At 40.6% G+C, this 25,208-nt stretch overlaps 4 protein-coding genes across 4 annotated transcripts in view; 1 reads left to right on the top strand and 3 right to left on the bottom strand.

The window, feature by feature from the left end:
- The window catches only part of bcl6aa (BCL6A transcription repressor a), a 35,819-nt gene extending 13,068 nt beyond the window's left edge, over nt 1-22,751 (top strand). The window contains exon 10 of the transcript XR_003832119.1: nt 22,710-22,751. The gene's annotated coding sequence lies outside the window, so the exon portion shown is untranslated. The remainder of the gene's footprint in view (nt 1-22,709) is intronic.
- Nucleotides 467-14,028, bottom strand: inpp5d (inositol polyphosphate-5-phosphatase D). Its single transcript, XM_029429351.1, has 27 exons — nt 13,713-14,028; nt 13,139-13,202; nt 11,056-11,191; nt 10,830-10,953; nt 10,502-10,642; nt 8,599-8,689; nt 8,435-8,512; nt 8,257-8,334; nt 8,027-8,150; nt 7,337-7,443; nt 6,799-6,901; nt 6,517-6,713; nt 6,315-6,432; nt 6,127-6,223; nt 4,985-5,123; nt 4,654-4,762; nt 4,206-4,294; nt 3,697-3,778; nt 3,399-3,488; nt 3,210-3,320; nt 3,048-3,127; nt 2,876-2,963; nt 2,647-2,793; nt 2,493-2,556; nt 2,205-2,408; nt 1,387-1,829; nt 467-1,306 (listed from the first exon to the last, which is right to left on the bottom strand). Exons 1-27 carry the CDS (start codon nt 13,850-13,852, stop codon nt 1,266-1,268), a joined length of 3,285 nt encoding a protein of 1,094 aa, XP_029285211.1. The 5' UTR covers nt 13,853-14,028; the 3' UTR covers nt 467-1,265.
- On the bottom strand, nt 14,282-20,269 carry gpr17 (G protein-coupled receptor 17). The gene is made up of 2 exons (XM_029429358.1): nt 20,003-20,269; nt 14,282-17,721 (listed from the first exon to the last, which is right to left on the bottom strand). The coding sequence occupies exon 2, from the start codon at nt 17,711-17,713 to the stop codon at nt 16,694-16,696; it is 1,020 nt and encodes a 339-aa protein (XP_029285218.1). The 5' UTR covers nt 17,714-17,721; nt 20,003-20,269; the 3' UTR covers nt 14,282-16,693.
- The window catches only part of myo7ba (myosin VIIBa), a 27,429-nt gene continuing 24,262 nt past the window's right edge, over nt 22,042-25,208 (bottom strand). The window contains exons 43-47 of the mRNA XM_029429350.1: nt 24,545-24,730; nt 23,469-23,585; nt 23,226-23,309; nt 23,020-23,139; nt 22,042-22,922 (exon numbers count right to left, since the gene is read on the bottom strand). Of these exons, the coding sequence (XP_029285210.1) occupies nt 22,827-22,922; nt 23,020-23,139; nt 23,226-23,309; nt 23,469-23,585; nt 24,545-24,730 (603 nt within the window). The 3' untranslated portion in view covers nt 22,042-22,826. The remainder of the gene's footprint in view (nt 22,923-23,019; nt 23,140-23,225; nt 23,310-23,468; nt 23,586-24,544; nt 24,731-25,208) is intronic.

Below are 25,208 nucleotides of genomic sequence, written 5' to 3'. Positions count from 1 at the left end.
GGAGAAACACAAAATAGAGAATAAAGTCCAACTTTTAGTATTATAGTATTATTATATAGTATATTTTAGTTTTAAAAAAGCTCAGAATATATATATTTTTTGTATTTTGAGAATAAAGTCGTAATGTTTAGAAGAATGTTGAAATACCATTTGGAGAATAAACTTACCGTTTACCGCATATACTGAAAGGGCAAAACACAGTGAATTTGATTCAATTTAAAAGGGAAAACATTTGTAAATTAAAGAAAATAGTATGTAGGAAAGTGTCTTTTAGAGGTGTTCTTGTGCAGCTTGGATAACGTGCTTCTCGCTCCGCATGCAGTTCTTTTAGGCAACAGCAGATGGAAGCATTACAGTGTTGCAGCACTAACTTAGTCTCTGCTGCAGACTTTAATAGGTTTTTATTCCGTTTCACAGGCAATGATTGTGACAGATCAGGTTGTGAAAAAGATCTAAAATAACAAAATTGGGCTGATATCTTGAATTTATTTAAGCATTTATTGTACATCTTCAAGGCAAACATTGGAAAATTGGAAATGGAGGATTTTTAATCCTTTTTATCGTCACATGTACACAGCACAGCACACACAGTGAAATATAGACCCTGCATTTAATCGTAGTTTTAGGAGCAGTAAGTTAATGTCTGTGCAAGATAATACTGTGCGGTAAACATTCGTTAGCTACTGTATAGTGTAAAACTCCACATGAAGTGTAACAGAATTATTTATAAGCAGTTTATTTATCTTTTTAATACGAGTTTAGCAGAAATTAAGTCTTTAAAATGTTTTTCTAATGTTTATATCACCTCAAAAGGAAAAGTTCAACGTTATGGAGAACAGACCTTTTTGCTTTGTTGCCAAGAAGATAGATACCATGCTCCTGTTAGAACGTAAAATATGAAGCTACAGCCCAGAGACAGTTAGCCTAACTTAGCTAAACATGCTAATTAATAAGCTTTAAAGGTACTGGTTGTTAGCTTTTCGTTCCCTTTGTACAGAACCATGCTGTCCTGTCTCCAGTCTTTATGCCCATATTTAGCACACAGATATGAAAGTGGTATCGCTCTTCTCATCTAACTCCGCAAGCAAGTGAATAGGCAGGCCGCAAATTCTCCAAAATGTAGAACTATTCCTTCATTACCAATGAAAAGTCACTCATAAGTGATACATATAGCGGAGGGAGCGCCTGGCTGAGCGCTTTACTCCGCGTATCTAATGTCTCCAATAATGTAGAGCAGGAAGCTGAACAGTCACTGCAGCCTGGTCTCACTTCACAGAACGGCCCATCTTGGGAACTTCAGGATGCACTACAGGAAGACAAAGAGTTTGCATCATCATATGTATCATATTTTCTGGGGAATTTAAACAGAAACAGAGTCTTCCTTACTGTCTTTGTGAGGCTGCGAATGGCCAGGTCTTGCTGGCGGTCTCTGTTTGCTGGGGAGCTCGGAGCTGTCTCTGTAGTCTCTGGGGTTCTGGGGCTCCAGCATGCCCGGCCGGGACTTGGAGGGTAAAGGAGGTCGGCTGTGAGCCATCCCCCCTTCCGAACGCGATGGCACCACTGGTTTCTTGTACGCTGAGGCATGCGAGGTGATGGGGGTCGGAGGCTGAGGTTTGGTCTCAGAGCAGGTGTATGAGCGGTTGCGTGGGGTGGGCAGCGGGCGGCGATCAGGGTCTCCGTCTGCTGGTTTGGAGGTTGTAAAGTTGGGGTCTGGAGGTGTGAATAGGTCCTTCTGCTGATGGTCTTGGTCCTTGCCACGTGGTTTTCCCATTGCACCGTATAATGGGTTGTCAAACATTTCTTTTGATGACACCTTTTCCTCCTCACCCCTAGGAAACAAGGGACCAGATTGACTTTCTACCGAATCATATCTACAAAGGCGCATTGTAGGTAAAAAGTCATTATTTTTCTTTTTCTCTTTCTCCCCTCCCCCCACCTGGATATAGCCTACATTTACAATACAAAAAACTTCCAAATATATTTTTTTACGAGAAAAAAATCACAATTTATGAAAAGAAAACTCTGGAATCTTTTTTTCACATCTTTTTAAGGTTGGATCAATCAAACATTATTTTTCTGAGTTTCTTTCTTGCAAATGTATGACTATAATCTCAGAGAATACGCCATCGTACATGTCAGCTATTAATGTCATGTTATTTTTAGATTAAACACCGTGTTTCACTGCATCAGAAACAGTCACTTACATAGGATTTAAAGGTTTTCCTGTGGGACTGTGTGTGCCCACATCATAGCCGCCCTTCTTGGTGTCTTTACTCCCTTGCCCGGCGATTGGAAGATTTTTTAGTGGCATGCTGTAACTCCAACCTTTATCTATCACATTGTCACTCCTGAAGGACATTCCCATGTAATTGGGGTTAGAAATATCGTGTGATTGGGTGACGGAAAACCTGCCAACCAGAAGACAGAAAACATCACACCCGGACGTCATGTTTGAAATGTTTTGAACTAACAACAAGTGAAATATGTCTTACTTGTTTGCGTCACAGCCTTTTCCTTTTGAGGAGACAGTGTCATCTTTTTCAATTTTGATGAAATCTGAAAGCAGAGAAAAAGAGGAATCGACACTTCAAGACCTGAAGTAGAAAGCATTTCATTCTTAAGTCCTGAGCTGATTTCCCAACTCACCGTATAACTTCTCAGTGGGCTTGCCCACGGAGGTGTGTAACTGGATGACACCTGTAAGAGTGCCCGTCTTCTCTCCGTGGTGAGTCAGTGTGACCTGAAACTCGCTGTAGCAGAACTGGGCAGCTCGCAGAGCAACACAAGCCTCCCCTTTGGAAACAAGACACCAGCGAACTGTAAGCACCGCTCAGCTCAATGCATCTGCACTACAAACTGCGTGTTCGGTAATTACCGTAAGACTCGTCACAGTCTGTCGACTTCACGCAGATGAGGATGTGCTGGTCCAAAAGGTACTCTGGGTCTGAGATGATAGGGGTGAGCTGAAAAGACAGGGAATTAAACAAATGATGATTACGTGCCACAACAAGTCATCTCCAACTCTGAAAGCTCCTTCCTAACTTCACCTCCACTTGGTTGCCAAACCAAACTTTTACTGAGCCATCCGAGTGCTCCATTTTCTCTCCCTCTGAAGTCTTGACCTTTTCTGGAGACAATAAGAAACATATTTGTTTTGATCATCCCAGCCTATTTCAGAGCAGAATGTGACACGGTCAGACCAAACGTACTCTCCAAGCAGCTGGAATGGTATTCTATGAAGAACTTGGTCTTTGATTTTGTGGACAAGGTGGCCACACAGCCCCTGATCTGTATCCCACCTTGAGGTGCACTGTTTAAGTCTGAAACATAAACAAAATGACAACATCATTCTGCAATTTTGGAGAGGATTATTATCTGCTGTTAGATGATGATGTTACCTTGCTTGGAGACAAACTGTGAGGCTACTCCGACTTCAAATGATGCGAATAAAGGTGAGTGGTCGCTTGTCATGATGTCATTAGTGCACCCTGTAAGTTGGAAAGTTTGGCTGGATGAGTCTGTCTCATTAAATATCATTAAAGGGGCACTTCAGTAACAATTGAACACAGTCTCTATTTTCTGTTAAATACATACTAAATTAAAGTTCTTTCTAGAACCCTTCCTAGGAAACCATTCAGAAATATTGGACCCTGTAAAATAAAGTACTACCAAAAATGCTCATTTTGATTTACTCACCATATGCTTGGCTGACAACATGAACCAGAGGGTATGACTTCCGCAGGACTCGATCACACCATGAAGGCAAATTGTATTTTGTCTATAGAGTTAAAGCCATGACACATATATAAATATAATGTACTGAAAACAGCTTTTACAGACTGGGCTTTATAGCAGTTTAAGAATGAAAAAGCAGCTGTTGGTTTATGTCATTTCTGGTAAAAAAAAAAGAAGAATCAAACATTCTTGCTGGTATGGACAAACAGATCAATATTAATGAGGTTCCTTATGTCTGAAAGGGAACTTTGTTAAATTGATCCTGATGCCTGTAGATGAGTTGTATCATACATTTTCTACGAGAACATATCTTCACTTGGTCTTTTTGACAGAGATGGCTTAAAGCAAAAGCCATGTTCTGTGTCGACGGAGAGTTGTGTTGAATGATGTAGTTGCTTTTACTGTTTCTGCACTATGGGACATGACAGCAGCCATACAGGGAAAAGACACCTGACTAAACATAAACTTACCCCCGTGGCTTTGGCCTTTGTGTAGGCATACTTCTCTCGCGTGTCTCTTTCAAAGCGATACGTGGGTGCAAAAGTGATTTCCTCTTCATCTACAATCAAAATAAAATCATTATAAAGAAAACATGTTTTTATTTTAAATGTATGCTGACAATTTGTTTAAGCCTCCTTTGGATGAAATAAGTATTACAAAAAACAAAAACCTTGTTTTGTAAGATTTTAAACAAAGTCCACCCGGCACAGAGGACGTGTTTTTTAAGGAACTTAGTAAGATTATCCTGTAAACCTGTTCCTAAGTCATAAACACAGGAGAGAAACATTTTCAATCAGATTTAGAAATGTTCTTTCTCACTTGCCTCTCAGTGCTTCCGTAGCACAGAGATGATTTAAAAATAAAATCACATACAGTTACACACACACTGCTGAATGTCTGTGTGTGCCCAAGGCTCACCGAAATGCAAGAAGACCTTTCCATCATTCCTCTCCATGTTGAGCTGGTCTTTACTGAGGAGTTCCTGGTACTGCTGCTGTTTGATCTTTGTCACAATGTTCTCAGCTTCCTGTGAAGGGAAACAGAGTAAAGTGTTAGCAGCTGAGCGCTCAGACACTTGACAACCAGCATGCTCCTTTATGCACCACTGAATTACAGAACTGCACACATTTTCGTATCATATCATTTGCATGTTCATTAATATGTATAACAACGCAAGCTTATATTTGGTTCCAAGTACATACATCATATTACATTATTTGTGTGTCATTTCTATACAGCAACAACTTACTGTAGATGGGAATTCAACACGGTAGTTCAAATCACCAAGCCAGAAGAGGTGTGTGAACCTATGTGTGATGTCAAATGGATTGAGCTTCTTATCTCCCAGATTCAGAAATCGCAGGATGTTGATGTAGTTTTGATTGCGTCTGCAAATACAGCCAAAATTATAGCAAGAACATCAAAAAAAAGATAAATAAATAAAAGTTCAAATGAAAAAACTATAGAACTCTTCTTCCTACATTTATATTAGTTTACATTAATCTAGCAAATAGCACATTATGATTAATTGGTTGTGATTTCCATAAAAATGGTAGTCAAACAAAAAGATTTCTTTATTATCCATGTAGGCTTCTTACACCATTAAAAAACTAATTTAGTTTTACTAGTAGATGATGTTGTATTCAAATATTTAATAGAAAGAGCACATACTGCATTATTCATTGACTGATTTTTATCCTTTTATTTTAACTATAAATTAAAATATAGATTCAATTATTCCTACACAGAGGAGGAGGAGGTTATGGTTCCCCAAATCAGACAAAATCTGGTAAAAGGTTAATACACATGTCAAGAATATAACTGAATACATGAATAAATAAGGTAGAGTGTAAGAAGACAATGTAGCTCACTGTTAGCTAGCTTAACTAAAAGCAGTGGTGACTAACTTATGTCAAAAGAATACACCAGCCAGGGCACGTTAAGTTATTACTGCAAGAATCTGTATAGACTCTTGTAACAGTGGCTGAAACATTATAGCTAATGCTAACAGTAACAAAGTTAGCATTTTAGCGCTACTTGGAAGTTCACAAACACCATAACATTAACATTACATCTATTCGTAACAATATCTCCATCTTCAAGTGGATGTCTCATGTCTTCATTAAGGACAAGAGACATGCACCTACGTGAGGAAAATGTTCATTGTGTGCCACGTGTGCAAAGAATTAATTAATTCAAGTAAAGTTTAATTGGTTTTATGAATTGATTAGTAGGAGAGGCAAAGTCCGCATGCAAAAAAGTCCAGAGAGAACTTGCAGCTGCTACTAAAGAATTGAGTAAATAAATTGACATCCTCGGTTGTGTCCATATACAATGTTATTGATAAATGTAAACTGGCTGGCGTTGCTAAAAGTGTCATCGGTTGCTCACCTGAGCTTCTTCTCACTTCCGGAGGTCAGGTGACTGTTGACAAAGCCAAACGATGTACCATTGAACATGAAGGATACTCCCACTGCTCCCTTGTTTCCTACATAACAATAATCACAGTGATGGTTAATAGTTCCATGGACCTTTATGACAGGTCATTAAATGACTTGTAGAGAGGTGGGACTGCTTACCCAGAGTGTTGGCGATCCCCGTCTTCACACTGTCTGAAAAAACGTGGGAGATCCTGTTTTCGTGCTCAGGCTTGGCCAAGACCACAATCCGAATGTTCCACAGAGTGTGGATCGCCACCTGGATGTTAGAAGATGATGTGATGCGTCATTGCTTTGCACCTGCATCCAGTAGTAGCTTTGTTACTTTCACAAAGTCACTCACTTGTTTAAAGCTGATGTTTGTGATTTTCCTCAGGACCCCTTTCACTGTGTCTGCCCACTCCTTCTCGCCCAGAGGGTCCTCCTGTGTCCCAATGACATAGAAATCATGCGGGATGTGATCCGCGGTGTCATCTTGTGTCTTCCCTTGGCCCTTACACTGAAACCAGGAGTTGATGTTGTGAGGAGGACCGGCATTTCCTGCAGGTTTATAGAGAAGTATTTTCCTTTATTGTTGCAGTATCAGTCATGAATTCAAATGTATTCAAACATTTAAGATTGTTACCCATGTTCCAGGTGCCAACAAACACTGTGATCATGTCTGGTTCAGGCTTTTCAGAATGATTGTTCTTCATTTGTTGAAGTAGTTGGCAAAATCCTTCCCTTTTCTGGTGAAACACATACAAAAAATATAATGAACGCAATTAAACATTATACCTCATGAATTCCATGTGAGAGAAAACTTAAAGTCCCTGAAAGCGTATCAGCTTCTTACTTCTAGATGAACACACTATTTTCTGCCAACAGTTTTGGTTTATTTTACATGATTCTTCTGTGTTTGTCTCTGTGCTCTTCTCACTGGTTTCAAAGGATCATTTGGAAAAAAGGTGATGTCACAAACTCCTCAATCAGAATCAGCATCAGGGTTGTGTTGACAGTTAGGGATTTGATGCTAATTAAACCAAGGCTAATGTTGCCAGACCACTGTCAATCAAATCTGATCAATGGATATAATGTTATTATTATTATAAATAGTTGATACAGACGTTTTCCGGGGCCTTATCCTAAGTCAGGAGCAAGCCAATTGATCAGATGTGTTTTACCTTTGTGTCATCAAACACAAACTCTTTACGCAAAATCTTCTCTTTCTCCGTCTCCGCCACGATGACAAGTTTGGCGTGCATTTTTTGGGATTTCACCAACTGCAGGACTGAAAAATAATCACAGAACTCTTATTAAAATGAGCCGTGTTGATGGTTTACAATAGTTGTTACCCAATACTAAGAGTCTATGGCCATGCTAGTGGCTATGTGAAGGTGTACGCAGCAGTACTTTGAACTACATGTTAACATCAGCATGCACACAATAACAATGATGATGTTTTGCAGGCAAATTGTTTACCATCTTGGTTTAGTACGTAAGCAGGCAAACCTTTGATATTTAGCACTAAACACTTATTTACCTGATGATGGTGCACGATGAAAAAAGGAAAAAGGGTCACCAAAGTTGTTATAACTGTTATAAAGAGTTGTTGAGAAATACGAGTAAAAAACACAAATATAAACCTTATGAAGCACTAGAGCAACCGTCAAGTAGGTCAGTAGGATTTATCTTCTGGGGAACATGAATGACCATGAACCAAATTCCATGGCAATCAATCCAATAATTGCTGAAATATTTCTGTCTGGATTAAAGCGGTGGACCGACTAACAGACTAACCATTGCTAGAGCCTCATTGCTTGCGGGGCTAAACATACAAAGGAATGAGGTTAGAGAGCGTTGTGATTTCTTACTTTTGTTATGCACAAAGAACTTGTCTTCAGGCCCATCTTTTGACTTCTTTAAGAAGAGCTTCCCACTTTCAACATCCACTTTCAGGAACATCTTTGTGGGAATACCCAGAGATTCTTGCTTGACCTGAAAAAGAAAAATTAAACGGGTCAAATAAACCACAAACCTCCAGACATTTAACATTATTTAATTTTTCTGCAATGTTGTTGAATGAAGTAATTTAGAGAAACACCTCAAACGTGACAGGCGGTATGAGAGATTTCCTGTGACCTCCTTCATATGCAACAGACTCGAACATAGAGACTTTAGCCTGAAAATAGAAGTGTTTTTTATCTGTAACTGACATTAGCTGTTGGTATGTCAATAACCAAGATTGTTCACAATCAGTAAAATGAACCATGGTACTCTACCTTATCTTCTATTGAGTAGAGAAGTTTTGTCAGTTGCTCAAGCCTAAAGGATACAGATTGACCTGAATCATCAGAGATCTGAAAGTAGAGGAAATAATACATGATTATAAGGGCTTTTTTTCTGTGGGTTGATAATGCTGCAAAGGATCAATGGCGCAACACACTTGTTTTGGAAATTGTCCAATCCCTGGGGAGAGCGGTTGGTCCAACGTTCTATGAAAGACCTCCAGAACTGGCAGGATGCGAGTAATTTCGCTGTCTCACAAAAAAGGTCAGGGCATGGTTAAATCAGCCCTATACATTGTAATCTCAATAATGTACAGGCCAAATCCCCATGTCCACACTCAAGGTCTGTCACACTGTCAAATCATCCAGTGTTTGATGGCTCTCTCACTATTTAGAGACCTTTCTGCACACTTTGCATAAGTTTGTATTTCTGCAGACTTTGTCGGAAGGAATTAGCCACAATTCATAGAGTTAATACCTGCCCTACCACGTGCCCTCTGGACCCCATCCTGTCTCACCTACTCAAGTCTATTGATCACCCATTTGATCAACACTTCCTTAACAACTTGCTTTCCAAACACTCTTAAAGAGGCAGAATGAACCCTCTGCTAAAGAAACCCTCACTCGACCCTTCTGAAGTCAACAACTACAGACCTGTCTCTCTTCTTCCATTTCTTTCCAAAATACTTGAGAGTACGGTAATCAACTCTCGTCTTACCTTCACCAGAACAACCTTCTTGATCCGCACCAATCTGGTTTCAAGGCGGGCAACACAACTGAGACTGCCCTCCTCGCTGACACTGAGGAACTCCACGCTGCTAGAGCAGCCTCCCTCTCCTCTGTTGTCCTCCTTCTGGACCTTTCTGCTGCGTTTGACACAGTGAACCACCAGATCCTCCACTACACCCTCTAAGAACTGGCAGTCTCAGGCTCTGCACTCTCCCTGCTCGCATCCTACCTCAAAGGCTGCACCTACAGGGTGCCTTGGAACTCTGTCAGAACCCTGTCAACTCTTCCCTGGGATTCTTCAGGGTTCCGTCCTGGTTCCTCTTTTCCAACTCACTCTGCTCTGTCATTCACCTACATGAGCTCATCCAGACTGCAGCTGCCCGACTGGTCTTTAACCTACCCTAATTCTCCCACACTACAGCGCTCCTCCGCTCCCTTGTCTGGTTACCAGTGGTTGCCTGAATGTGCTTCAAGACTCTGGTACTGGCCGATTGTGCTGTGAATAGATTTGGCCCTTCCTACATCCAGGCCATGGTCAAACCATACACCCCAGCTTGTTCACTTCGCTTTTCGGAGTTGTATCCTCATGATTGTTGCACTTATTGTAAGTCGCTTTGGACAAAAGCATCAGCTAAATTAAATGTAATGTAATTTATTTTTAAAAGCCTAGCATATATATATTAGGTGTGCTGTGTGCATAAAGTTAGAAAAAAACACATTACAATCTGAGGAATACAGCATCGGCTATATTACACACCTAGTTTACTCAAAAAGTCTTTTAATTTTTGCTCAATGATACTGCTTTGACAAAAATATATAAAATTCATTACTCTCGTCCACTCTGTAAGGCAAGAGCCTGGAAGACATTAACATTTAGGGACAGACCCCTAGATGTGTAGGATTTAGGCAGATCTATTGGCAGAAATGGAATATAGTATTCATAACTAAGAATCCTTTTGTTTTCATTAGCTTAGAATGAGCCCTTCATATCTGCATAGAGAGCTGGCAAATTGCACTGCCATGTTTCTACTGTAGCCCAGAACTGACAAACCAAACATGCTCTCAGGAGGGCCTTTCGTGTTTTTACATTGATCACTGTAGCTATCCGACGAGGGATGAGCAGAGGGGTATTCAGTTTGTTCTGCAACTTCACCACTAGATGCGACTGCCCTGACCATGGACAAAGTAAAAAAATCCCAAACCCACAATTGTACATACATTTTTTTGTTTTGGCACCGGCCTGATGATGTGATATTTTACAAAGTACTATGAGATCCTCTATATATGATTTCGAACCCTTGCAGCCTTTCACACGGGGGGGGTTAACTATACCTGTTTAGATTCTTGCAGATTGCCATTGTTAGCTTCTTTAGCCCGGGGAGGTTAGGGTAACCATACTGTGCTTGTTCAACATCCAAGCTGAAGGAGTTCCTGAAGTATTCTTGGATAGCCTGTTGATGCTCCTCTGGTATTCTGGTAATATGAAACATTTTAAACACTGTTGTTTAATTATTCAAAAGTCAAAATTGTCAAATCACTGCCCATAATCGTAGGACTCACACATTGTACAAACTGTATACTCAGAAATACTGTAGATTATCAGAAACTTTGAATGATTAATTATATGAGGTGCATCAAATTCTGAAAATGTGACCCATACATGGACAAGTCCATATTCTGCAGTCTCATCAGGTAGGTGTCTGATAAAGACATGGAGTCACTGTCTTTCACATCGTTGCCTGGGAAGTTCCTGGGTGGAAGCTGCGGTGGAAGTATATGGGATTCTGCAGGACAGAGGCGTAAAGGATGTTCAGGAATGGTAAAATCTTTTATAGGCACATTTTTTACATTATAGCCACTATTCAGATGAAGTGAAGTTGTTTGACCTGACTCCTCGTCTACCTCGTCCTCCTTCTGGACAGGGTACTGCAGATGTGTGACCAGACCCATGTTGGGACTGTAATATGCCTCCACCAGCTCAGGTAGCATAGAGAAGCACCTGATAGGAACTCCATCAGATGCCTGAAGAGCAGATCACAGAAGACTCATAATTGCCCTCATTTCTCAGAAGAAGTGAAACATCATGTGGTGTTGTTGTTTTCTGGAAGACCTTTGTGTTTTTTTGTTTTTAAACCAGGTGACATAATCTTTTAGTTTTACTTCCCATGTGACGTCAGATATGTCTACTTGCATCGTCTGTGGCTTCCTCCAGCAGACAAGAGCTGCATTCATGTCATCAGCTTAGTTCCTTTTGCTGCAGTTCTTTAAGAGTTTTAAAAGATTTAACAGTTTTTTGCCATACCTTTATTTAGTTTATTTATTAGCTTACTGACCATTGATATTCATCTTATTGCAAACACACAATTGTTTGACAATTTTACATTTGACATGAAACCAGCTCTGATCTCATGCCTATTCTGAAACCCTAGAGTTACTGCCATTACAAATAGTAAACTCCTATCTCTCGGGAGTCGGGGATCGTAATTGATTTTAATTGATCCCTTTTTGTTATATTTATTTTGTTGAGTTGAACAGCACCCACTAGGCCTTTTTCCCTTTGTTTTGCTAAGGTAACATTGTTTGTATTAATGATTACATTACAGGTCATTTAGCAGGCGCTCTTATCCAGAGCGACTTACAGTGAACTAACTACAGGGACAGTCCCCCTGGAGCAACTTGAGGTTAAGTACCTTGCTTAGGGGCCCTGGTATTGAACTCATGTTTGCTACTAAATACTCGGAAATCTGTAGTTTTTTGACCAAACTAAACCATATTATACCTCAGACAGTTGAACATTGAACAGAAATAATTAACGTGGTCATAGAAAAGGTAGGCTCTTTTTGTGGGTAAATTTGCATGTTCCCATGTGATTGCACTTTCTCTATTTTTGATTGTATGCAGATGATACTTATTATATCCGTCTATATTAACCAACAAGCACAAGCTGATTTCACTTCCTCCTAGTGGATGTAATTATTATGTACTACTACAAGTTATATAACAAAGGTAACACACAGATATCGAGCCAATAAAGCAATTCCTGATCTGCAGATTAAAGTCACCTTTGCTTTTATTGTTCCCAAAAACAAATACTGCAATTTTCTCAGTTCTTGCCTCAGCAAAAAGTCTTCCTCATGCCTCAGAGTCACTCTTGACTTTTAAAGCATAGCTAAAATGGCACTTTGCTGCCAGAGATTGCATGGCCTTTTAGTCTAGACTGAATACAAAAACACAAATAGGCATTTATAAATAAAGCCCTAATACCTACATACATAAGGAATCATTATTTTATAACATTATAATAGTCAACAAATAACATAACTACAGCTTGGAGTGAATGAAGGGATTTTTGACATTAAAATACAATGTCCATGGCAGAATTGTTATTGCATCCTCATACAGGAAGTTGTATACATTGAGTCAGTAGTAGCTTTGTCAGACAGTGGTATACTGATTAGTCATCCATATAATAAGATAATATTACAAACACAAGAGTTCTCAGATGTTTTGATGAACATGTGATTGATTTTAAGAACAAGACTGAGGGTCTAAAGCCATGCTAGCAGCTCTGTGAGGCTGTATTAATGACAATCGGTGTTTTGAGCTAAATGCTAATGTCATCATGCTAACATTTGCTAATTAGCACTAAACACAAAGCACAGCTGAAGCTGATGGGAATGTCAACAGTTTTAGTATTTTGTCATAAACCAATAGTTGATGAGTTTTTAAAGTCTTGACCAAATTGGTGGACTGACCAACCAACATACATTGCCATCCCTAGAGCCGTGACGTTAGCATGGTTAAATACATTTGTTTTGTTACAAGCCAATGGAAGGTTGTTACCAATAAATGTCTAAAAATACAACACATTTCAAATTAGGTTACAGTTAAACTTATCACCAACTCTACAACCACAATCATCGGACTTTGGACCAAAATAATGTGTCTTGTGTCAAAATGTCAACCCACCTGGACAGAGAGCTTCTTATCCTCATTTGGCAGGATTCTGTATGTGTACACACAGTTCTGGTATCTGTGGTTAAAATAATAAAATGCAAATGTCTGTCACTGGAATATGACATGTATTGTAGGTTAAAGAAACATGCTGGCTGCTGGTGTTTTCAGTGTGTTCAGCATGCAATCAAAACAGTTTGGGTAGCATTTTAAATGATGGTTCCTATTTAAAAATGATGAGTTGCATAGAGCAATGGGTGGTGCTTTGTGGTAGCGCAGTATGCAAATAAAGGGGAACTAGTCTTGCATTGCAGTGAGTATGTGCAAATAAAGTGATCTAATACACTGACATTATTACTTTTAATCATGTTGTATTAAATATGCCCAAAGGATAGTGTTTAGAGTTATATTTCTCTTTCTCTTCGCCAAAAACATTCAGTATAACAGCCATGTCATGTTTATCTTCCATTAGTAAGGATCATACACAGCTCATATTGCACATTATGAAGGTTTTTTGAACAAGAATCCACTCTATGAAACTGCATTAAAATAAACTGCCAATAGTTAGAAACAAATAATGTCAACTTACAAAACACAGAGGGCATACGCTCCCTGTACGGACTCACTACCCCGGATAAGGAAGCTTCCATCTCTTGCTGCTTTGGAAAGTAGATCCTCAGCTCTGGATCGAGTTATTGTACCATGGCACCAAGGTTGAAAGCTTGGCATCCTGTCTTCTCACCCAAGAGCCTGAGCTCATGAGTTTTGCGTCTGCTCTCAAACAATATTCTAGCAAACCAAAGTAGACTCAGTTTTCTTACTGGCTATTTTCATACTTTCATGGTGTGTACTTCTAAGTCCTTTCTTTCACTTGTTCATCCTCTGCCTCCGAAAGCTGTAAAAGGAAGCTGCTACTAGCTCGGCTCTGAACTTCCTCATTTGAGAAGTTAAAGAGAGGAGGGCCCTGGTGCCTCTACTCTGCATAGTACGACAGATCTGCAGAGCTGTAACTACTTTCACTTGCTAAGTGGAAATCTTTATCACATTGTATTAATGATTAACCAGCATTCACTCTTTAGGTTCTGTACACCTGCTTGTTCATTTGAACCATGAAGAAAATAGTGTAGACATTTGTAAAAAAGGGAGGTAACAAAAAGAGTTTCTTATTCGTTTACTGATAAATCAGCCTGTAAGGAAATTCAAAGTATAATGAGCTTCATTTGGTTCCCAGATGCACTTTTTAAAACTCTAATCACGCAGAAGACCCAACTTCAGTGTTACTGCTCACTGTTTGATCATCTAATATGAATCAGGCTAGGGTTTTTCTAAAATACATACATTCAGGAAATACAAGTTAATGTGACTTGCCATGTTCATGTGATGGACAGGAAGTCTTGCAGAAATAAGAGGAGGAAAATAAGCTGCTCACAAACCACAACATAGGTCACATGATACAAAAAGAGAACTACACAGTGACAAGTCACTGCAGCCTCAGAGGTTTCTGTCCTGCGCTTGAAATAGATTTTGCACTTTCACAGAGAGCAGGTCAAAGCCTCATTATGCAGCGACAGTGTAGAAAAGACACATCATCTCATGCACAGAGAATCATGTTTACTAAGTTATTATTTACAAAGTAAGAAGTTACAAAGTACATTTATAATTCACATTTTACTAATCTGTGTAAGTATGTCTTTCAGTCTCAAACATCAATTTTTCTGCAGAAGACATCAAGCTAAACGGACTCACAGTAAAATAGGATTAATGGTTTGTCATGCAATAGTGCAATATCATAGAAATGTGTACAAAACAATAAATGCACAGCGTAGAAAGTTAGGGAGCTGGTTAATGAAGAATATACAGTATGTACAATGAAGATTTGTGGAGCAAAAGCAAAGTATACCAGCAAAAAAGTCATGGATAATTAATTTATGAGTGGTTTGAAAAATACAGCTAATATTAAAACAAGACCAAGAGTTCACAGCCATGCTAGCAGCTCTGAGAGGCTGCACAAGCACAGTGGTAACATCAACATGCTGTCATGCTCACAATGACAGTACTAACATGTGTGGCAGGTATCATCTTTACCCTGTTCACTCCTGACTTGGGGTGTTGGAATTCTAACTGTTGCCTCTTAGCACTAAAAGCACGGCCAAGGCACATGGGAATGTCATTGGTTTTGCATTGGTCATACAATTACAACTCACTCTGAGGGGAACATGAATATCGGTATCAAGAGATATTTCAGTCCGGACCAAAGTGGTGGACCAACAACGGACCATACCTCCCTTTTTGGGGACTGCCCATAATTCCAGAACAGTCCAGAAGAATTTCCCATTGTACTGAAAGCCCATTAGTCCGACAGTCTGTTACCCAACACCAATTGTTCCAAGGCCTATTGCTCAGATTAACCCTTTCTTACTGCAACAAACAGAAGCACATGGCTAATTATGATGCAGAATGATGTCATCGGACCTGCCCTACTCTGCCTCTGACTGGCAAGTAATCGTTGCCTTCGTTGGTTGGGTCCGATGACATCATTCCGCATAAAGAATATTCACGTGGTTCTGTTTGTTGCGGGGAGTGTGTATTTTTGGTGCAATGGGCATTTATTTTGGAGTTATCTGACAAATGATTTTTTAGATATTTCAATCTGTATAAAGTGGTGGACTGACCAATTGACCGATGGACATTGCCTTCCCCAGAGCCACGCCGCTAGCATGGCAAAAACAACTTAGATCAAAAAAAGATATTAAAAACAAGTATTTATCACATTTGGCATTGGATACAAAACAGTAACAGGAAATATAAATTAAAAGTTGACTATGTACATGTGATAATTTGGTGTTTGACACAAAAATCAGAAGCTTGTAGAAACAGTACACTCAACTTGTCTCGTAACAGGTGGCTGGTGCCCCATAGTCTCACAGACTTACAGGCTTAGACCACAGGGCTAGTGTTTGAGGGTTCTCTGGTTGACTTTAAGCGCATTTTCCGTAAATCAGTAACTCTGCAGACTTTGCTCGTAGGGATAACCCACAAAGCGTTCAAAATGACAGTGGAATTTCGGAAGCTTATAAAAATAAACATGAGCAAAACATGGAAGACGTTTGCAGGAAGGAATGTTCCCGAAAGTGTAAACTAACTACTTGTTGGTCTTGATGGCGGGATTGAGATCCAAATAAAGTACTATTTTTCTTTTAAACAGGGGGCAATATCATTCTCTTCAATTCATTACATCACGTATGGAATATGAGTCTCACACTGAAGACAGGATGTCCCTGTCCAGGTAACCTTAGTTTAGAAAGTGCTGTCCCAATCCTCATGTGGCGTTTGGAGTCCTTACACCCTCCTGCATTCACACAGGTGATGTCAGTTAAAGTCTTTGAGGGGGAATAGGGCGTAAGGAGGACATTGGAACTAGACCATGGGGGCTATAGTGGCACATCAACCACAATGGGGAATAAGCCTTCAGTCTTCAGTCAGGCAAAGGCAACAGTCCATTAGTGGACCAATGTTTGTTAATGCATTTATATAAAGAAATGCTCCAGATCAAGTTTACAGTTCTCTTCCTCAAAACTCAGACTTGGCACTTACAGAGCTCTCGTGTGTTCCCTTTAACTCTCCGCTGGTGGCTCCGGACACTCCTGCCTGATCTTTGCAAAACAATCGCATTAGAGTGCCGCGGAACTTCTCTGCTCCAAACAGGTAGATCAGCGGATCCATGGCACCGTTGAGGCACGTGAGGGAGGAGGTGAGGCGATTGGCCAAGCTCAGGCCCCTGCGCATCTGGCAGGAGACTTCAGGATGGCTATAGCCCAGGATGAAAGTGGCCCTGCTCACATGATAAGGCAGGAAGCAGACTATATAAATGAGCATGACCAGACCGATGGTGCGCAGGGCCCTCAGTTTGATGGCCGGTTCCAACCTGGAGCCCCGATGCAGGCTGTAAATGATGAGCAGGTAACAAGACAGGGTGGCGAGGAAAGGTGGGGTGAAGGCCACAGCCAGAGAGATCAGAGCATTGCGTGAGGCCTTCTCTCTGTACAGCTGCAAACACACTGTCATGCCATCCACCTCTGCAGTCTGGTGGGTGATTAGCAGTGGCGCCATAGAGACAGTAACCAGGGCCCATAGAGAGAAGCTGATGATGTGAGCATAGCGGGCCCGACGAACCTTCAGCGACCTCACAGCGTGAACCACAGCCAGGTAACGATCACCCGCCACGCAGGCCAGGAAGTACAGGCTGGCGTACATGTTGACATAAAATAAAAAGCCTGCCACCCTGCAGGGGACCTCGCCAAAGGGCCAATGGCCTCCAGTGAGGTGGTAGGTGGCCCTCAGCGGGAGGATGATCACGTACGATAAGTCTGCCACAGCCAGATGAATCAAGAAAACGTTTGCTGGAGAGGAAGCGCCACGCTGGTGGGAGAAGATCCAGAGAGCGAGGCTGTTACCATTCAGCGCCAGAAAGAAAACCACGATGTAGAAGCATCCAAACAGTGTGTTCTCAATTGTGGTATCCACCGCCGCACAGCTCTCTGATGACCCATTGGACAGCAGGGAGGGAAGATCCATTGTAGCAGACTCCATTTTGGCGGCTGAGGAGACAAAAAATAATTAATATGAATGTATCCTAAAATACATTTTCAGGCATAACTACAAACATTCCTTTGTTTTGAGATGATTTTTGTCTTAATAAAGCGACATACGTATGTTTGTAGGATAAATAAAACTAAAGCATTTACAGACCAGATCTGATCTCTGACCAGTTTAACATTTGAAACACGTGCTTTGGATTTCTAAAATATTTCATTGTTAGTATTCAGACAGCAAAGTACTCCAGTAACAGGAAACCCAACCCCTGTCCCTCCCCCCCCACCACACACACACACACACACACACACACACACACACACACACACACACACACACACACACACAATAGGCAGGGAGAGTTGTCACAGTGCCAGTCTCACAAGGTAACAATAGATGTCAGTGTCCCTGGTTAATGTGTGCATGCCCTCAGAGTGGATAATTACTTCATTCTGACCACTGCAAGTATGAGACTTCCTCCGCACACTACTAAGTTCAGGAAGTCTAAGTCATTACATCCTCACTCTTCTTTTTTAAATCTTATCTGGCCTCACAGTCTGATTTGTCAGCAGGAATTCTTTAATCTGGACTGAATGGAAAACTTTCAGGGGCAAATAAGAAGAGGTATTACATGAAACCTGGGGGGGGGGGGTCTATACAAGATAATGAGTAGTAAACATTGTTTAGCTCCTAGCTGCTACATATGTAATGTTGTAGTCTAAAATTAAATGTGAAATGTAACAGAATGATATAGTATAAGCAGAGTTCAATTCCAAACCTACCCTGTAGCATAGCAGATACGAGTCTGAAAATGTGTCTCCAATGTTTATATCTCTTTCTAAAGGTTCAACAATTTGTAAAACACGTTTATTCACCTTCTTACCGACAGTTAGATGAGAAGTCTGACACCATGCTAAATATTAAGCTAGAGCATTTTAGTTCCCAAAATGTCCCAGCTACATACAGCATGCCGTTTGTAAGAAAATACGTTTTCTTACAAAGATATCTATCTTTACATGACCAATATACTTTTCAACATTTCTCAAAGGATTGCTCATCTTAGAGAACTATTTCGACACACCTCAAAAATGACCACCCACTCCTTCGTCCCTCCGGCAACTGTCCACTCCTCATTTTGTATTTATTTGCTTTAGTCCAACATCTACACAAACCTCACTGGGGCGGTAACAGCAATAATTAATGTCAGATAAGACTCAAGACTTTCAATTTGAAATGTGTGGAGGATCCAAGAACAGCATCAAAACATGTGCAGCAGCAGTGAACTTGTCATCCCACAGATGTTTCTATAGCTGAAGGGAGGTTCACAAATATAGGCTACAATGCATAACCTTCAACACACAGTGACATGTGATGAAGTAATGCTGCACCGCAGGGCTCCTTAACCAAAAGGGATCGTCTCTTTTTATCTGACTGGGCTCTCGGTTTCACAAAATCCCCGTCTGGACTTTTGGCCCATTAGGAGCCAGTCAGATGCAGCCGCGTGGCTCTTTTCAGTGTGTGTGCTACGCTCCTGCAGACTGGAGCTGTGAGACCCACAACGGAGGGCATTTCTCAGCCAAGGGATCAGACTCTGCGCATTCAGGAGCCCCAAAGAAAAGGGATAACAAACCAGGAGCAGCACAGCTCAATGGAAAAGCTCCCATAAATACTGAACCCCGAGGGATAATCTTGAAGAGAGGCACTCCTGATATATGCCTTCATCACAATGATCTGGATAAGCAGATCTGTGCGAGAGCGTTGGCAGAGGGGAGACTGAGCATCCTGGCATTGGTCCTTTTTCAGAGATTAGTCAGTAACAATTTGTTGTGACAAAACTGTGACAGCTGTAATGTGTACCATCTTCTAATGCTAAAACTTGTCACAGTAAAAACCCAAGTAGAATGAAATAAGTGTGAAATTTGGTTATTGGATTAAATGTGAGTGCACTTGATATTCACTGACTGGAAAGATCCAATTAAAAAAAGAAGAAGTAGATAATAGATTGTCATCACTGCAAGCTTCAAAATGCTGTGCTGTTTATGGGTTTACGTGACAAAACTGATGCAGAAAAAATACTTACTACTATTGCACAGTGAACTTTGTGGTTCTAATATCAAGAATATATTGTTTTACTTCAACCATGTGCCACAAATAACAGTGTGAACTATGAAAACAATAGAAGGAATCCTTGCGGAGCCAGACTTTTAATAAAGTTATCAAAAAAAACAACAATAATCAAACATCTCTATTACTTTATCAGAATCTGAGGTAAAATCTCAAACGTACCTGAGCTTTAGAGCTTCACAGTGAAAGGACTTCTTGAAGAAAAGGTTGGCTGCTTCACGAACAATGCAGCAGCTGAACAGTCAGTGCAGCAGCAGAGTGAAGACTGGGAGTCCGACCGGCGAGCTCTGGAGGCACTGACGCTCTGACACAAAGAATGCTGTCCTATAACCCCCTTTTCTCTGCCTCAAGATGTTCTTGGGAATGAGACTGTAGCTCTTTTTGTCTCTCAACAAATTTGATAACAGAAAGGGACTCCCAATGGGAGCCTTTCGTTTGAACCTTGACCCCACCCTTTCTTTCTCCATCCCTTGCTCCTCAGAGAGCCACTTGTGCGCTCCACAATAGCTTGAGTCAGAATAAGCAGCACATTTTAGCAGCGGGGAGAAGAATGGCATGCCTCAGTCGCAATGAGACGACGGGTATGACTCCATGGTAACGAGGCCCAGTGGTGCACCGAGTGCCTTTAGCATGAACTTCGCCCCCCACTGATAGATAGAAGATGGGCCGTGTTGTTAATTTAGAAGTTTATGACTGAAGTCTCAGAGATGATCTTTTGTCGATGGTCTGTTTAGTTCTAGAGGGCCCCCTTCCCTATTGGAGAGCAAGTGAAAAACAAGAGAGGGGAGGGGGCTCGGCGCTTGGAGGACACAGAGGCCCTTTTTGGTTTCTTGCCTCCTGGGGGCATCCTGAATTGGAATGCCCAAAATAATCAGTCACATAGCCTTCAGACAGATGTGGAGAGTACCCGCTGGCTGAGGGGGATAATATTTCTTTCATACAAGCAGATCCCAGCTGTGTGTCAGACACATTGGCCCTTTCTCTCCTCTATATCATCGATATGCAAATACTATTCTGTAGACTTGAATAGAGGCACTATTTGTGCAGGGCTGGGGAGAAGCTTTGACACCACTACCCTGTTAATCTACTGCCAACTGCTAATTGGGACGGCCCCGCGCTTTTGTTCGCCGTCTCAGCTCTGTCTGTTGCGTGTTCGCAACCCCGAAGAAAAAACATTTCCCTGTGTAAGTGCTCACTGTGATAAATATATCATTCTTCTCACTGCGGTGAAGAAGCGCAGCTGTTCTTAATAATAAATCATAAAGATGCTTTAATCATTTTGAACAGTTAGACTCAGCAACAGGCTTCCACTTGGAACATGTTTCATTTTATTTTAACAGAAGAAAATGATTTCTCAACTATAAATGTTTATTGAATATAAGAGCATAATTATTTGAAGCAAAGTAAATATTATCTGAAGATGACCAAGGTAGCGTGTGGAGTTTTTGACAACTATTAGCAACTACTAAGCAATGTTTTGACCATAAACTGTATGGAAGAAGTGGATGTAGTTACCATGACGTCAACCATTGGTTTGTGGACTACTGTTATGAATTCTCGAGTAGGCCGTCGCCATCTTGGTATTTTGGAGCGTAAAGTAATAATGTTTTGACAAAAGGGTGAAGCTGGGGAGGAACGAGGCCCAGCGGGGCCAGATACCGTTAGCAAGCTAAGTTACCAGCAAAGTTAGCACCAGCTAGCTTGGTTAGCAAGGTGCATCTGTAATTCACCTCCACTTTTAATTGGGATGCAAATTCTGGCTAGACAAAACATCCTTAAAACAACTTCCTGGAATGAATTAACAGCCAACTCTTTAGAGAGTGTTTTAGTTCAACCGAACGCTGAACAACACCGTGGTACTTGTCAATCAATGCTTTAATGTCTAAATTACTCTAAATTGGATCATAAAATACAAAATGTACATCATGCAGTATTGAAGAAGACTTGAAACTAGCGAGACAATAAGCTCATTAGGAACATATTTACTGAAGTAAATCAAGTGATTGGCTTCACTGTTCAGCCCCTTGGCTGCTGGATCGCGGTTTTCTTTGTATCGTGCACAAGGACGCACATGAACGCATCTCGTCATCAGTTTCACGCTATTGTAGTCATCGACAGTCGGTAGCAATAACGAGCACAGAAGCATAGCAATGTACCAACTAAGACAAGAATTAGGCTGTAAGCAGCAAACATGGCCGACTTTTTAAATGTTCATAAAATTGGTTTTGGGGAATTTTTGGGGAAGACGATGCATCTAACACGTTAGGCCTCAGGGAGACACACAACACAATTTTGTGAGAAAAACCACAAATATACATTTTGGTTGTTTTCAAGAAAACTCCACAGGTCACCTTTAATGTTCTTAAGGCAGGTAGATTAATATGGAGAGGAATTAAACTCAATAGTAGTGACAAGAAATAAGAAGAAGGTTTACAAATGTGTACAGCGATTAATTGATTAAGTGAATAAATGATGGTGTTCACAAATACATTCTTCTGTCCACAAACAAATACCACCAAACTAAAAGAAAAAGAAAAACTAATGTAAATAATTGCTTCCTGTGCATATACAGGTCTTAAAATAATGTTGGTCACCAGATGCAGATGAATTACTTTACATAATATTTCTACACAGGAAGTATTTGTAAATGCGTTTAATATTTATTGGGTCGTATTTGTGGATAGGAAGAAGCATTTTGGGGAAACGATATGTGTACACAGTATCAGTATTACCTAGAACGTAAGTCTTCACTTAGAAGTATGTCACTTGAATACATTCCAAAGAAGCATTAGCTTTAAATAAAATGTGAGAAATCTCCAACAACTTTCTTTCATGATCAATGTCTTTATATTTTACTTACATACTGCAGTGTGTGTGTGTGTGTGTGTGTGTGTGTGTGTGTGTGTGTGTGTGTGTGTGTGTGTGTGTGTGTGGTTTGAATCTGCAGCTACAGGCACAGGTTGCGTCACACTCGTGCTACTGCGGCTCAGATGTTGAAGCGCTGGTTCCTGGTTTGCCCTGACCTCCTCTCTCGGAGGTACATGTTGACATAGGAGGTTATCAGATCATCCATCTTGTAACCCTTTTAAAAGGAAGACAGACGGAAAGAAAGGAAATGAAAAGGACAAACTTTTAAAAGTCTATCGTTTAACGCTCACGTGTCTAATGATTGATCTTACCAGTGAAGTTTCACACAGGAATTTGCTCCCCTTGACTAAACTGCCAATAGTCATGTGGAAGTAGGTGCTTCCACTGCACCAGTTAGCGATGCGGTTGAATGAGTGATTTGCCAACACATCCTTTACAAGAGAACATAATTGTTAACAGTGAAAAATAGGAGCAAGGTGTTAAAAGCGAATACTGATAATGATTATTTTGTTTTCACCTTGGTTTTAGGGTGGATGATGGTGAGTCCTTGCTTGCTGACGGCTATTCGCACAATATCTGGGAAACTTGGTTCGGATGTTTGCTGAAAATAAAGTTCAAAAATCAAAATGAGATAGTGTACCATGGTGACGGAGAATGAGAGCGAGAACATCAGATAAACAAGCCACATCCCACCCGACCAAATTGACTATAGATGGCAAGATAAAAGCCCCATGTGTGCTGCTTTCACTGCAGCCCTTACCTTCACGTCAAAGAAAGCACAGCCGAACGTCGGCCAGCGGCAGACCACCTTCAGAAACGCCACCTTAGCTTCTTCGCCGGTCATACCAACTTGTTTGTTATGAGAGGAGACGATATTCTGAAAATTCCAAAACAATATATACATCACAGTATGGTACAACGCTCTCATTTAGTACGAGTATTTGTACTGCTTTGAATGAGGTTAATGATTTTACAACGCCCCCACAGCCTTCAGGCAATATTCTCAGAGGCTGAGCGAGGGATCACAGAAATGGCATAATGGATATATTGTTCATATGTCTGGTGATACTCTATATAACTGTCTCTGTATCCAAATCCTGATGTATAGCATATTCCTCTGTGCCATAGAGCTCCATTGTTGTCCAAAAACTATAAAAACCTGAGCTATTATTATAAGTCTATAATAAAGTGTGTAGCCAAAATACAGACCCTTAAGGACAAAAATGTCTCCATTGATACCACAAATTTTGATCCCATGGCCATTACAGCATAAAATCATGCGTTATATTATATTAAGCTCGCAGTCTTGCTTCAAATAGTTATCTTTGACTATTTTGGAGCAGATTGAGCCATTTTCTCATACAGTATTTATCCAATGAGGCAAATACATGTTGTTTTCTTGGTTTCCTGCTCATAAAGTAAAAATGCATCAAAATAAATGTTGTTGATAATTATGGACACATCCCACAGTAGCCCCACCATGAGCTCAACATTTCATTTTGTGCAATACTTTAGTTAATGACTAAATACATGCAAAACTAATGACATTCCCATCAGCCTCAGTCATTCTCATGTTAAATGCTAAGAATGCTAAGCTAAGATGGTGAACATTACCTGCTAAAACCTAAGTACAGCCTCAATAAGCTGCCAGCTTCCTGTTAAAGATTTACGTCTTCAGGAGGAACAAAGGGGGCTGGAGCGTCACGGACAGTTTAGGGAAGTGGGAAAGTATTGAGAGAGAGGCTGTTGCATTGTTGGTTTTGGTCTTTTCACAAGTGGTGCTAATAAGGAAAACAAAATGTCCTTTAAACTGAACAAGATGAAGTCCCCTCGTACCTTCTTCCACTCGTTCTCAGACATGGCCTTCAGTTGGTCTGCTGGCACCAGCTCCTTCAGTATCTTGGGAATCATGACAAACTGGCTATTGTCATTGTTGAACCTGATCCTGAAGAGCAGAGCTGCAATGTTGAGCATTTCCTCTTTGGTGCTAACATGATAACCTCTCAGGTACTTCGGTAGCTCCTAGAAGATAGAAAGATATCTCATAACGTCTGCTATTCACAACAGATCTGGGCCCAAGTTTGACCTTTAAACCAGCTGCTACTGACTACATTGAGCATTAGGAGATAACCTTATGATCTGTAATGCTCTATACTGTAATGTAATGTACTATCTCATCTCTACACCTGCATGATATTGGGAAAACACTTGCATTGCCATATTCTTTTTTTTTATGCGATATATAGAGCGATACAAAACAAATACTAGAATTTTTGACAGATAACGAAAAAGTAGCTGTTTTTGGTCAACATCATCCTTTCTGAAACATTTCCACCAAATCTTCCTTTTCTGTGTTTTTCTCCTGTTCTTCTTCTATTTTCAGGTTGTGGTTGTCAACTAGTGGGGCCCGCTTTGGTTGTTTGATAAATTGATCAAGAATAAGGTGCAAGTTTAACTTTTGTATCAAGCAGCAAAAAGGCGTGACATGTTGGAGTTCATT

This window comes from Cottoperca gobio, chromosome 4, assembly GCF_900634415.1.
Source record: "Cottoperca gobio chromosome 4, fCotGob3.1, whole genome shotgun sequence".
Classification (NCBI taxonomy): Eukaryota; Metazoa; Chordata; class Actinopteri; order Perciformes; family Bovichtidae; genus Cottoperca; species Cottoperca gobio.
Note: the sequence above shows the minus strand (reverse complement) of the source record. Positions and strands in the feature narration are given on the sequence as shown.